Here is a 13,841-nt window from a genome sequence, read left to right as displayed (position 1 = left end):
CAGGATCAGACATACTTACTATTGAAGAATTGAAATACATTATAAAGTATAAGAACTAACATATGGGTTTTTATAATTTGTACAAATATTTTTTTGCAATAGTGGTAGTATTAGTTAGAAATATTATCCTTTCCTTTGTGGAAGAAACCTTTAATCAATTTCATAAGTTACCTGCTGTTTTAAAAAAGTGAACTATTGGGGCTGAGTTCACCCCTTTGCTCCTTCACAAATGCCTATCTTGTACTTTACTTGTATTTTTTTTAACTTTATTAAATATTATTACTTGGGTCATAAGCAGTTATATCAAGATATAAATTTATAAAGTGACACATTTTCAATACCAACCATCTATGTCAACTTATTCCATAATAGCACATTCCATCAAATTAAACTGTAAGATTTCCCCCATTTGTTTTACATTCTATATGTATGGCTTATGAATAGCAATTTTGATGAATTCCAGCTGGTCTAAATATGCAGGCAAGCCCTTATATAACCGATTCTTTTCAATTCTTATTGTATTCAATGAGGCCCATTTTAAGTGGGCCACCTGGTAGGATGAAGTACTAATGATTCTCCATAGAAAAACTGAAAAACAAATCACCCCTCTAAGCTTAAGACCATCTTCCCCAACTACGTTATTATTACATAACTAATATAAATGAGAAGTAGTTCTAGTCTTTTGAAAAAGTTGAATTCAAATTTAAACAAGCTAGCAACCCTATGAACTACTAAATTGCTTATTTATCTATTACATGACAACATTAAAATAATTTCCACCATTTGTGTGTGTTGCCTGGTTTCACAAATCTATCATACACATTTCAGTCTCCCCCTCCATTCCCCACACCCTCCTGCTTCCATCCAGCTGGAATACATCAAGGGCGCAGAAGCCAAGTCAAATGTTGACCCCACCCTCCTCCATCCATTTTAAGGCACCTTCAAAGCCAGAGCACTGATCTAGTTCAGTTTCACCAACAAAGCCAGCCATCCTGCTATTTAAGACTCCAGTTTGGGGTTTTTATAACTGCACATTAACATGAGAGCTTTGATTTTTGGTCAAAAACTTCGGCTGCACTGAGTTTCATCAGATTCATCAGAACAGTCGTACTGTTCCTGCAGAAGAGTCTTCAATATTAACTTTTCATAATCTTTGCTCTCAGCGTCAGTCTCTTTCCTTATAATAGCAACCTCTCTGAACTGTCCAAAAACCAGCCCTGAAGAATATAATATCTCCCTCCCAGAAGGTCAAAACAGAACAGCCATTATGGTAGTCCAAACACATGTTTTTCCGACATTTGCACACCCTCTATCATTTGTGCACTGTCACAGACGACAGTCATTTCAACGTGCACAGAAACACTCTTGCCAAGACACATGCAGGAGGAGTATGGGGGCTGGAGAGAAAGAGGAGCTGCAGTAGGTCAAAGAACTTACTTTGTTGTTCCCCTGTGCATGTAGCCGCAAGGAAAAAAAAAAAAAGAAATATGTTAAGCATAAATTTATTTTAAAATTATGAAGTTTTTCTTGCTGGAGCAAAATCAAAACAAATAATTTAGCTGTTCACTCACATCCCATACATACACAGATAGCACCCAGAGCTCATGGACAAGTCGAAGAATCCACTTAAATTAAATGAAGTTATACATTTATAACAGCAGAAAATTATGACCGAGATTTCCTTCTCTTTTTCTACTCGGAATACTTGGCGTATGAGAACCTGGCCAAAAAGCATTGGTTTGAATTGGTAATAAGTGAACTGTTAGCATGAAAGGCAAAGTATTTAGTATGTCGGCTTGTCCTTTCCTGACAGCCCCTCCTCCAACATGCCAAGCAGTGGAAAATTTCATCAGCCAATGCATTTTTAAACAAACACTGCATCCTTGGTTTCAAAGAAGGTGGAAAAAAAAAAAAAAAGGAAAAGAGAGCAGAAGAAAGGAGTGGGTAGTTATGGAGAGACAGGGTAAGCAGACCAAGTTATGACCTCCATCTGTACCATTCCTTTATTTCGTAAATTATGAGTTTTGTCTTGGGTTGGCATGGGAAGTGAAAACTGTATAGTGGGGATGCAGCCAAAATGAACACTGGTCCACATTCAAGAAAATTGGTCTGGAAAGGTTAGTCACAAAAATGTATCATTTCTAAAGGGACACTCTAGATAGAGACACAGAGAGCAGCCAGCGACAGGCAGCAGGCAAATGGCTCTCCTGTTTCACACTGGAGCTGCAAGAGTATGATTTATATCAAACAATTTAACTCACATATGGCTTAAAAAAATAAAACAGTGATTCATTACTCCCAGGGCAGCCCGAGTCCTCGCAAGGTCAGATCCTGTGGGGAAGACGTGATGGGATGTGGGCAGGGACCAGATCTGAACGCTTCTCACAAGGGGCCCAGAAGGAACTTCTCACTGAGATGCGGAGTTGAAGAGAGCCTTTAATAAAGTGTGTGTGTCTGTCGAGGAGACCTAGTACAGGGTGGAGAAACAGGTTGGGCTGGAGATCTGGCATTTAGTTTTAAGAGAGGATGTGGAGGGGGAAATGGTACACAAAGAAATTTTCTGGAGCATGGTAAGGCAACGATTGCAGGAGAGTGTATTTTCTTGAAAACTGAAAACAATGCCAATTGGTGACTCTGGGGAAATGCCTAATCCAAGGACCATCATGGCCATCATATTTAATAAAAACATGAATTTAAAGACACCGATAAAAGAGTTTAGAGAAGCTTCTTGGTATTGTGAGTTGCCATGATATAACCGTTAATATCACGGACTTATGTGAGACATAAATAATGGTACAAGAATGAATGAGGGGGTAAAAAAAGAGTCTTTTGTGAAGGATATGCTGACTGTTCAATAAGGCAATAAAGATCCCCACAGGGAATTTTATCAGGAGTAAAATACTACTTTAGAGAATAATGGGACCCCGGTTCTCCGAAGAAGTGCAATATTGCTGAAAATACCTCAGACAGATGGAGTTTATTGCATTCCACAGCAGTGCAGCTTTTGATCTACCAAATAAGTTTCAGGAGTTCAACCAAGTATTTTTGCACATTAGAGAATGACTGGCTTCCCAGTTCGATGGCAGATGGTTCTATTTGTAGTGGCTACAATGATGTCACAGAGTAGAGGGCCTCAATCCTTATATCCAAGGAACATACAAGTGGAGTACGTGGTGTGGCTCTGCCATTTCTTGTTTCCTTCAGTCACTTCCCAAATGTCTATTCTGAGAGAGGCGTATCAGTCATGAACGGTGGACTGTAAATGCTTTATAATTCCCTCTACTGCTCTGTGTGGCAGCAATTTATGTTTAGATCCCTGAAAGTACCTCCATTGAAGGAAAACTAAACTCGGGAATTGGTCGTCTAGCTGCTCTGAGTTCCGGAAGCACTGCTGAATAAGCTGAGAATAAAGTGATGTGTAGCTGGCCAAGCATGGGCATTTTCAGTCTTGTATTATCAGATGGCTGAATAAATGCATATGAGTGGTCATCACTATATTAATAAATATTTATGGAGGTCTGTGGCCATTCCTATTCTCCCCTTGGAATGATACAGAGACCCTCTCCCCTAATTGTCATTTGCCACAGAGAAAAATTCAGTTTTAGAGTCTGTCCAAAAGTAAATTCTTCAGTCCAAAAACGGACTTCATTATAGGATGGTTTCAACCTCGAAAGCAGTCCTAAAAACACTAATTACGATTAAGAGAGTCCTAAATTCAGAAGTTCCAGGGTGTTTCACTTTCTACTGTCGTTTTTCATGTCTTAAGAAATCATATACTATATGGGAGGACCATTATCTATATAGCTAACAGAAACCTTGTAAAAAGTTCTGAAGTGTATGATTTAACAAATACGCAAAACTGAATTTGCTTCAAATTTACTTCCAGGGCATGCACGGATCTGCAGGCTGCTTCTTTCAGACAGCCAGCAGGCCAGCATCTGAGGGCAGGCATATGAATCCTCACGTTCCCTGACAGCCTCTCTGGCCAGACGGTCCACAGGGCAGCATAAGCCCAAGACTCCCCTAAGCAGTTTGGCTTCCTCAGCCAACAGTTGGGGAAATTCTCCCTCACATGCCCAAATCCCACTGAGAGTTTCCAAAGAAAAAGGAACTACTAAACTGGGAATTACAGCTTCATGGACACATTAATGATTTTCAATAACAATAATAAAGGCTACGTGGCAGTGAACACATTCACCCAGTTGCAGGCACCGAGCTAGATGTAATGTGCAACAGTCTTCATTTAATCCTATAAGATCACTCAGAGGAAGGTATTCTTATTTTGAGTTTAAAAAAGAATAGACGACTGGAGAGTTAAGTAAGTTGCCTGAGCCACACAGCTAATAAATGGAAGAGTTGGGATCCAAACGTGAGTGGATTTGACTTAAAGTCTATCTCATTTCACTGCACACAAAATGTTCCAAAGAATTTGGAATTCCTTAATGTTTATATATAATTTAAATCATATTGTATGCTGACAAAACTGTGCCAGAAAATCAGTCATTTGTTATATCATGTTCTTCAGATATTTAATCAAATTCACATTTATCTGTATCCACACTTATAGGAAAAATTTATGTACGTGTCAGTAAAATAATATTTTAGAAGTTCTTTAACTGTAGCCTGTAACTACTGATACACACACGCACACACAACACACACACAAACTTATTATCTTAGTCTCATCAGTAAAAAAAACAATTCCATTAGAAACATTGTTACTTTGAAACTGTGTAAAATCCTATACACTTATTTAACAATATAAAATTTTATAGTGGTTATAATTTCAATCTAATGGCCAAAGGCAATAGAAATAAAAGACATAAAATTCTTCTAAATCCAAATTCAATTTAAATATATTTTTAATATATTGTGGCTGCTCAGAAAGATTAGGTGATTGGTAGAATGCTAAATCTGTGGCTCAGAGAGGTTACATGTAAGTTCACTGAGTAAGTCAGTGGCACAGTGGGAAACTGAATCCAGAACTCCTCGTTTCCATTCTAGGGCCACAGACAACAGTGCTCAGATAAGTCTACATTCTGCTTTGGATCCAGAGAGATTAAGGCACTGAAGGTAATTAGAAAATGCACATGGAAATATAGTTGGACTGTTGCATTTTATACAGATATCCACTGTAGTTTTTATCATGTTGTAGAGTAATTATTTATTTGCATCTCTCTGTTCCACTAGACTTGGAACTTCTATAAAGTAAGAATTGCATCTTTTTTTATCTCTGAATCTCTCGAGTCCACCATAACAGTGATAGATGATGGGAAGGAAGCAAGTGGGGGGAGAGGGTGGAAGGGAAGGAAAGAAAGAAGACAAAATTTGTAGAGAACTCCAAGAGAAATGACCTAAGAGATGGAAGAAACAGGGTAGCAGAACACTATGATATGAGTGACATAAAAACATTGTATAGTGTGGATGTGATAGAAAAGAAATATGATGGGGAAAAGCATGTTATAAAGAAGTGTGCAACCTTAGTTAAAAAAAAAATTTGTCCAAAACATCATTTCATTCACATTTGGGTGATGGAATGAAGCCAAATTTATACATTTTTATCTAAATTATGCCAAATTTATACATTTAAAAATAATGATCTACATAGAATTTTTTTTTCCAGTAAAAATAGAGGTATTTTTTGAGTCTAGACTCATGTCCATGTATGACACACAAACATTTCAGTATTAGGGTAGCGATTAACTGATTTGCTGTTGACTCAATGGTTTATTGATACAAAAACAAAATGACACATCAGAGTCCTAAAAATTTAATTAGAGAGAGACATCTATTATTAGGTTAATCTGACTTCATCAAACCTCCCTACTTGAGGAATCACTGTACCTCAAAGTATCCCTTCCCCCAAATCTAAGAGTATTCACAAAATGGAATGTTTAGATAAGCTTTCTACTTAGATTGCTTTCAGTAGTTAGCTGCCATTTAAACATCTGAAAGTCAAGCAATCATGTAAAATAACCTGTAGAACTACATGGTGCATAAGGAATGCAAATATTGTTTATGATGAAAACTGAGAAAAGCAACGTTCCTGGCACACTGCCAAGTTTAATTTCCTGTCATGTCTTTGGTATGTAGTAAAAAACCCCTTTGTCTCGATCTTCCAAGCAACTGTACCAAATGTGTTTATAAACAAAATGATGTGAAAAGATCAAAACAGATTGTGTAAGACAACTCTAGATTTGCTTAAAATTGAGCATTCTGATAAAAAATAGCAAATATTTCATTGAGCATCTTTTTTGTGTAGAACTATGGATACATGAAAATCTAGATTTATAAAAACAGTTTTTCCAAGACAGGTTTTCCCTCATGAGATGCATTACGTGATTTCTTTAAATAGCAAACTTGTCTAGTGCATTTAAGATAATTTTAATGGACAAAATCATGACTTAACATTTTCACAAACATGATAGTTGCATGTAAGGAAGGTACACACACACACACACACACACACACACATACACACACACACACGTTGATATTTTATATAACCAAGCATGTTTGAAAGACAGAAAATGGCATAAAGTATTTACAATCTCATTGGGCTATACTATAATATCCACAGCGTTTTTGCTCTCCTCTACTTGTTAAAGAAAGTAGTCTGTGATGAAAATTATTATTATTATTACCATCATCATTATTATTATAAATAAAAAGAGTGCTTACTTGTGCCCACCCTATACAGTGCTTTCCCTGCATTATCTCAGTTAATCCTGTCAAAGCCGCTATGCATAGGGGACTCTTGTCATCTTCATTTTAGAAATGGGAATCTTGAAACATAAAAAGCCTAGGCAACCTGCCCAGGATCTCCCAGCTTGTACGTGAGCATCTGGAATTTCAGTCTAGGTAGTCTGACACTAAAGCCTGTGCTTAAACCCACATGTTCTACTGCTTCTCATAAAACCAGCCGTAACGATCTTTTAAAAATGTAAATCTTATCATGTCACTAACGGGCTTGAAGCCCTCTAACGGCTTCCCATCTCACGCAGAATAACACCCAAATGCTCAGCACTTCCTTCAAGGCCTGCATCCTCTGGCTCTGACCACCCTCTTGGAAACCACCAACCACCTTTGTTCTCCCTCACTGTGTTCCAGACACACTGACTTTCTTGTTGCTCCTCTAAGACACTGAGCTGGCTTTGCACTTGAAAGTCCTCTCCCACCAATACTCTTCTTCAGACTTTCATTTCATGTACTCCTTCCCTTCCTTCAGGAGCCTACTCAAATGTCAGCTCTTCAAAGGGGCCTTCCCTAATCACCTTCACTAAAATAAAGCTTGCCTGCCCCTCACTCTCGCTGTCTGCCCCTTTAACTTTATTATTTCTTTATAAAATGCATCACTCCCTTAAATCACACTATACAATTATACAGTGATTAGTTCACTTGTTTAATGTGTGTTCCTTGGGGGCGGGACCTCCTTCACCTCTGTATCACTAGTGCCAAGAATGGTGCCTGGAAAAAAGCGCTTGCTCAACAGGCTTTTGTGAAATGAATGAATAAAAAATTAAGTACATGTGCATTTTTAACATAGAATGTTTGTGAAATTAAACACTACCATCAATAGATAAGGAAGAGTAATAAGTAATGATTAGAATTAATGACAAAAGTAGAAGTAGTATTCTAGTTTTTATGTGTAGTCTTTAGAGTGGTATATATCTATGCAAACATGTATGTACACAACTGATAAAAACTGGGCGACAGTTACGAAAATCATATACAGACACCTCTGTACCTGGTATCACCGGGAAAGGATCCGGTTTCACCTCACTTGGAGAGCACAGGGTACGTCGGGGGGGTTCACTGTTTTACGTGCTAACCAGACAGATGTAGGTTGGCATGGGGTTAAGAGGTCTATGTATGAGCTAAAATAACAGCAATAAGGAGAACATTTTGGCACAGATCCTCAATCCTTTACCCCTGGAACTGTGTTAAATTCTGATGTAACCTCAGGGATGTGGTCAGGTCTGAAATCCCCTCAGGGATGCGTCAGTTGTCCCACATTGCACCTGTTGTCTCAGACTTTCTCTTGAAAAGACCCTGTCCCTATTTGGGGCCTGGAAAGAACCCACCTTGTGCATGATCAGTCCTATAAGCTGATCGGGAGCCAGGTAAGCACCACAAGCATCAAGCTGGACTAACTCCCCATGGCTCAGTCTCTGTTCTTTAGTTCTGGGGGAGTCCTGGAGAGTCCAGTGTCTCAGAGGAGGCAGCAAGGAAGCAGTGAGAAGCACTCATCCGCAGAGTCTGTTTAATGGAGTGTGTACATATGTGGGGTAGGACTTCTGAAGTTTAAATCCAGACTAGTCTGTGTAATATTACATTTTCCAAAGAACACAAAAGGTCTGTTTATTAACTTGAATGAGAGAAGTGTCTCCAAGACACTTGAAGGATATTAATAAAGATAAGTGGGAATAGCAATATAATGTATATTTTTTTGTTCTTTCACACTCATGATGACATTAAGTAGAGTTTACAGATATAATTATGGATACAGGTAATACACACATAATGAAAGGAGGTAGATTTTTATAAAAATAAGTACATTTTTAAGAATATGAAATATCAGTGTTATGATTGATGATATATATGACTATATGAAGAATGTTATAAACTGCTTGTGTTAATACTCTTAACAACTGTGGAATAGCATATAAAATAAAATTTTAAATTAAAACAAAGATACTTTCTGTTGGTCTGAGACCACATATATTATGTTTTATGGCAGAGTAGGGCATTTTCTTTAGCGAATAAACTGATTAACTTCTTAAAATAGAAACCTAACAGAGAAAAAGAAATATAAGCAAAGTATCAGTTAAAACTGTGCCAAATTAATTAAGTAAAAAGAGAACTAGTTTCTCCAGCATATAATATGTAGAATCAGGTTTTCCCAAACATGGTTAATAATTTTTAAATAAGACATATATCCGACTTACTAAAGATTTATCAGGATAAACCCCAGCTCTTAGTAGAGAGGCCTTCCAGCTGTCTACATCCTCCTGTGAATCACATGCCAGCTCAAGGAAGCGATAGTCTTTGTATACATTCCTGGAGTTAAAAAAAAATCATGCTTTTAGTTTTGAGCCAAATTCAAAATGATTTTATATCACTGCAGACAATGATGATACAAATGACAGTCCAAATGGATAGTTTTCTGACAGTCACTGGAGAAAAACGAAAACAATTCATTGTATTTAAAATAATTAGCAAATTCCTATGTGTATGTATTATATAATTTAAAAAAGCCCCTCACATTAAAGAATTCAGAGTCATCTGTGCTGCTGAGCAATCAGAAGTGAAGGAAATGCAAATGCTCTCAATAGGATACACTGGGTGCCACCTGACGGGGAGTTGTTCTGAGGGGAAAGGATTTACTATTGCCTAGTACTTAGATCAATTTTCCGAAAATACTTTATAAATCTAAATGGCTCATAAAACCTTAAAATGTATGCCAATAATCTTACAAACCTAAAATACTATGCTAAATTCAAAACAGAAATGCTCATGAATATTGTGAAAAGGAAGGAACATTAACCAGTATTTAACAGAGTGAAATGCCTATGAAGTGCATCTTTATAACTTGGACAATGCTATAATTTTATATTTCTTTTCCTAATAATAAAATAATACATAAGACACAACACATGCCCATTTTGAAAAATTTGGAAACTAGATAAAAGCATAAAAATGGTAACAATCATCTGCTTTCCACTGTTTACAGATAACCTTATTTCTTTATACTCTTTCTTTCTATGCATTTTTCACACAGCTGAGGTTGTCTCTCTCTCTCTCTCTCTCTCCATCTTACTATCTCTCTATCAATTTTGTGTCTTTCTTTTTCACTTGCTATTATATCATGGTCATCTACTTACAGTACATCTTTGTAAACATCAAATTATAATGGCATAATATTCATTAATATAAATATATGATAATTTACTTAATCTCCTCCTAATATTAGATAATTAAGTTATTCCTTTTTTTTGCAATCATAAATGATGCTTAAATGAATATATTTATCCATAAGACTTTGTCACATTTATTACTATTATTTTCTGAGGATAGATTCCTATAAATAAAGTTATAGGATCAAAGTTATGATCACTTTTTGAGACACTGATACAATTCCCAATCACCTTTCCAGAAAAGATAATACAATTTAGACAGATACGAGAAGTATATAAGATTAACAATCTTTTTCTCTTCTAACTCTCTCCCGAAGTGTTCTCATTCACGCCTAAGAGACTCACTTTCCATTTATACCCAGATGGCTCACATATTTGTATCTCCTGTCCAGACCTGCCCCAGATTCATATAGCCTGTTGTCTTCTCCACTTGAGTATCTCAAAGGGACCTTGACATGAATGATTGAATTCGTCCTCTTACAGTGCACCCATTTCATGCAGCAGCAGTATAATTCAGATACTTTGCAGGTATCTTTGACACCTTCCACTCTCATACCCTTCTTCCATTTTACCACCTAAAAGTGTACTTCCTGTATATTGACCACCATCTTACCATCATCTCTGTCTTAGGCTATTACAATAGCCTTCTTCCTAGTCTCCCAGCATCACATGGCCCCTTTAAATTTGGTCTCCACATTGAATCCTCATGATCTTCAGAAAATATGAATCAGATATTTTTACGTCTGGTATAAAACACTCCCACGGCTACGTGCTTTTAGGAGAAGAGCACACTCCCTGTGATGGCCTACGAAGCCCTGCCTGGTCTGGCCCATCATTACCTTCCTCCCCAGCTTCTTTCACATTCTGATCTCCCTTGCTCTTTCCCAGCCAGTGGCCTTCTCTTAGTTCCTCACATGGGCCATGCTTATTCCCAAGGTCTTTGAACCTGCTCCTCTCTCTGCCCGCAGCCCTCTTTCCTTCCCTCCTTACGCAGTTAACTCCTACCCTTTCTTGAAATCTCAGCTTAGTCATTGCTTCCTCAAGACATCACTTCCCTGACACCCCTACCAGGTCAGCTCCTCTTTCATATTTCCATTTACCTTTCCTTCATAGCGCTAATCACAGTGGTGATTTCAGAATTATGTGTGGGTTTCTTTTTCTTTTTTTTCTCTTTCTTATTTAATTATTTATTTACTTTGATAATGTCTATCTCCCAACTATCCCATAAGCTCCATGAGGACAGGGAATGTATCATTTTTATGATCATCATTATATCCCCAGGGGATATAATCCTGGGAAGATGATGGCTTAATTGTGCTCTGCTTCGTCTCCATTTCCAATTCAGGTCAAACACATCCTTTTTTCCTAAGTCAAGCAGACATTAGGACTGGTACTCAGGTAGAGGATGTGATCTAGATAGCTGTTGTGGCACTTTCTGGCTCTGGGCTGAACAAGAGCTTTGAGACCACAGCGGCAGAACTCTAAGGCAAGGAGCAGCATGTAGCATCCCCTTGGTGGAGCTGTCCCTCAGTGATCACAGGACCCTTGAGTGTGCCTGATCCTCTGGCCCTAAGGAAGTGTGGAGGGTCTGAGTTTTTTCTACGCTAATGCAGAAGGCTCCCTTCTGGTGCCTCCATTGGTAACTGGCAATTTGCCTATTGCTGGCCTGTGATGACTGAGATGTCTGTACTTTCCCACGACCATGGGGCCAGTCCACTTAAAGTACCCAGCAGGTGGACCTGTGCTGCAACAAACAAAGAAAAATAAAAGGACACCTAAGGAGGTTTAACAGCCAGAGAAAGAATGAGGAAAGCAATCAGAACAGTCCATCAACAAAGCAGAACTGTTGGGAGAAGCAGAAGAATAATAAGTATTTGAAGAGGTACAAGTACAGGATTAAGAGAGATTTCTTGGAACTAAAAAAAAGATTTCTAAGTTAAAACATTGAGTAGATAAGTTTCCTTCCTTAAGGAAGGCTGATCAATGTTGAGACTAGAATTAATAGATTTCAAGATATAGTAGAAGAAATGGAAAAATATAAAAAAAGAGAAGTCATAAGAGTGTGGAGGAAAGACCCAGAGCATCTAACCTGTAAATAACAGGAGTTCCAGAAAAAGAAAAGGAAGATGAGAGGACAAAAATAATTATAAAAGAGAAATGTTTTTTAAAAAATAAAACTTATCTTGAATTTTAGAAAGATCCAAATCTGTACTTTCAAAGTGCAGTTTCAGGTGGAATTGATGAGAAAAGATACCACTTAGGCATATGCTAATACAATTCTTGAGCTCCAAGATAAAGAAAACATTTTAAAGTCTTCTGTAAAGCAGCAGCAAGTTGCTTACAGAGGAAAAAGAATTAGACTGGCACTGGACAGAACATTCAAAAGGTGTAAGGCAGTGAAATAACATTCATGGACTCTTAAGAGGACTGCAGACTCAGAGTCCCACGGCCAGCCAGGACATCCACATAACAATTCGAGGGAGATCTTAAGGCAGGGTTAGGGTTACAACAACGCCAAATTAACCTGCAGAGTGTGTTCAAGGTGAGGAAAGACTAAGAGGAGAGGAAACAGTGGTGAACAATCAAACTTCCAATATCCACAGAGTCAAATCAAAATCAATGATAGAGCATCTAAGAATGTGCAACATGAGGGCTAAACAAGGACTCAAAGTAGAAGAGCCTGCAACAGAAATCTGAATAGCCTAAAAGCCGGGGGAGAGTGGGAGGAGATAAAAATGCTCCCAAGATCTGCTCTGATGGGTGTCAAGGTGAAGAGTGGGGAAGCAAAGGGATCCCAGAGGTCTCCTATTGTTGGGAGAAATGGGTGAGGGGAGAAGTAGGAGAAGACAGTGTCTCTTGTGAAAGAAATATTTGATTGATAGTTGCCTCATGGAATAATAGGGCTGTGTACTGATGATGAATGTAAATATTAATGAAATAAAAAGTACCGTAGAACTCCCAAATTAAAAAAGGAAAAGGGAAATTAATAGACTCTTGATCAAATCAACAAAAAAATAAGAAAAGAAGAAAAAATAGAAAAAGAAGAAACAACAAAATAGGGGGCCGGCCCCATGGCCTAGAGGTTAAGTTCAGTGTGCTCTGCTTCGGCAGTCCGGGTTCACAGGTTCGGATCCCAGGTGCGGACCTACACCATTCATCAGCCATGCTGTGGTGGTGATGCGCATAAGAAATAGAGGAAGACTGGCACAGATGTTAGCTCAGGGTGAATCTTCCTCAAGCAAAAAGAGGAAGATTGGCAACAGATATTAGCTTAGGACAAATCTTCCTCACCTAAAAAAAAAAAAAAAGGAAAATCCATAGAGACAGAAAGTAGATGAGTATTTCCAGGGGCTGGAGGGAGGGGAGAATAGGAAGCTGTGGGGTTTTTGTGGTGATGAAAATATTCTACAATGAGTTAGTAGTGCTGGTTGCACAACTCTATGAATATATTAAAAATCAATAAATTGTACTAAGAGGTATGTGAATTATATCTCAATAAAATAACTTATTAAAAAACAACAAAATAAATAAGAAATTTTGATAACATGACAGGAATAAAATCAGGTATATTAATTATGAAATTAGTGCAAATTGACTGAATCCTCTCAGCTAGTCAGTGAACTCAGATTAAAAAAAACATAACCCAGTTATATATTATTGGCAAAAACAAAGGAACAGGCAAAGATATATCAGACAAATACAAAGAAATAAAAATGCATGAAAGGCAACATGGGTGATAGATAAGATGGAATTTAAAAGTACTGAACAGGATGAACAATTTAAAAGCACTCAACAAAATAAATATAAATATTATATAATGATATAAAGTATAATTTATGAAGATTGGAAAATATTCATAAATCTGTTTTCACCAAATAACATAGTAGATAAGTAAATGAAGCAAATGCTACTAAAAATGCAAGA

At 37.5% G+C, this 13,841-nt stretch overlaps 1 protein-coding gene across 1 annotated transcript in view; it reads right to left on the bottom strand.

The window, feature by feature from the left end:
- DNM3 (dynamin 3) overlaps window positions 1-13,841 on the bottom strand; it is a 532,803-nt gene that overhangs the window by 91,005 nt on the left and 427,957 nt on the right. The window contains exon 16 of the mRNA XM_004425038.3: window positions 8,949-9,060. Coding sequence (XP_004425095.1) covers window positions 8,949-9,060 — 112 coding nt within the window. The remainder of the gene's footprint in view (window positions 1-8,948; window positions 9,061-13,841) is intronic.

The sequence above is a fragment of the Ceratotherium simum genome, chromosome 2 (genome assembly GCF_057802395.1).
Source record: "Ceratotherium simum simum isolate JZ-2026a chromosome 2, ASM5780239v1, whole genome shotgun sequence".
Classification (NCBI taxonomy): Eukaryota; Metazoa; Chordata; class Mammalia; order Perissodactyla; family Rhinocerotidae; genus Ceratotherium; species Ceratotherium simum.
The sequence above is the reverse complement of the archived record's forward strand: the minus strand, read 5'-3'. Positions and strand labels throughout refer to the sequence as shown.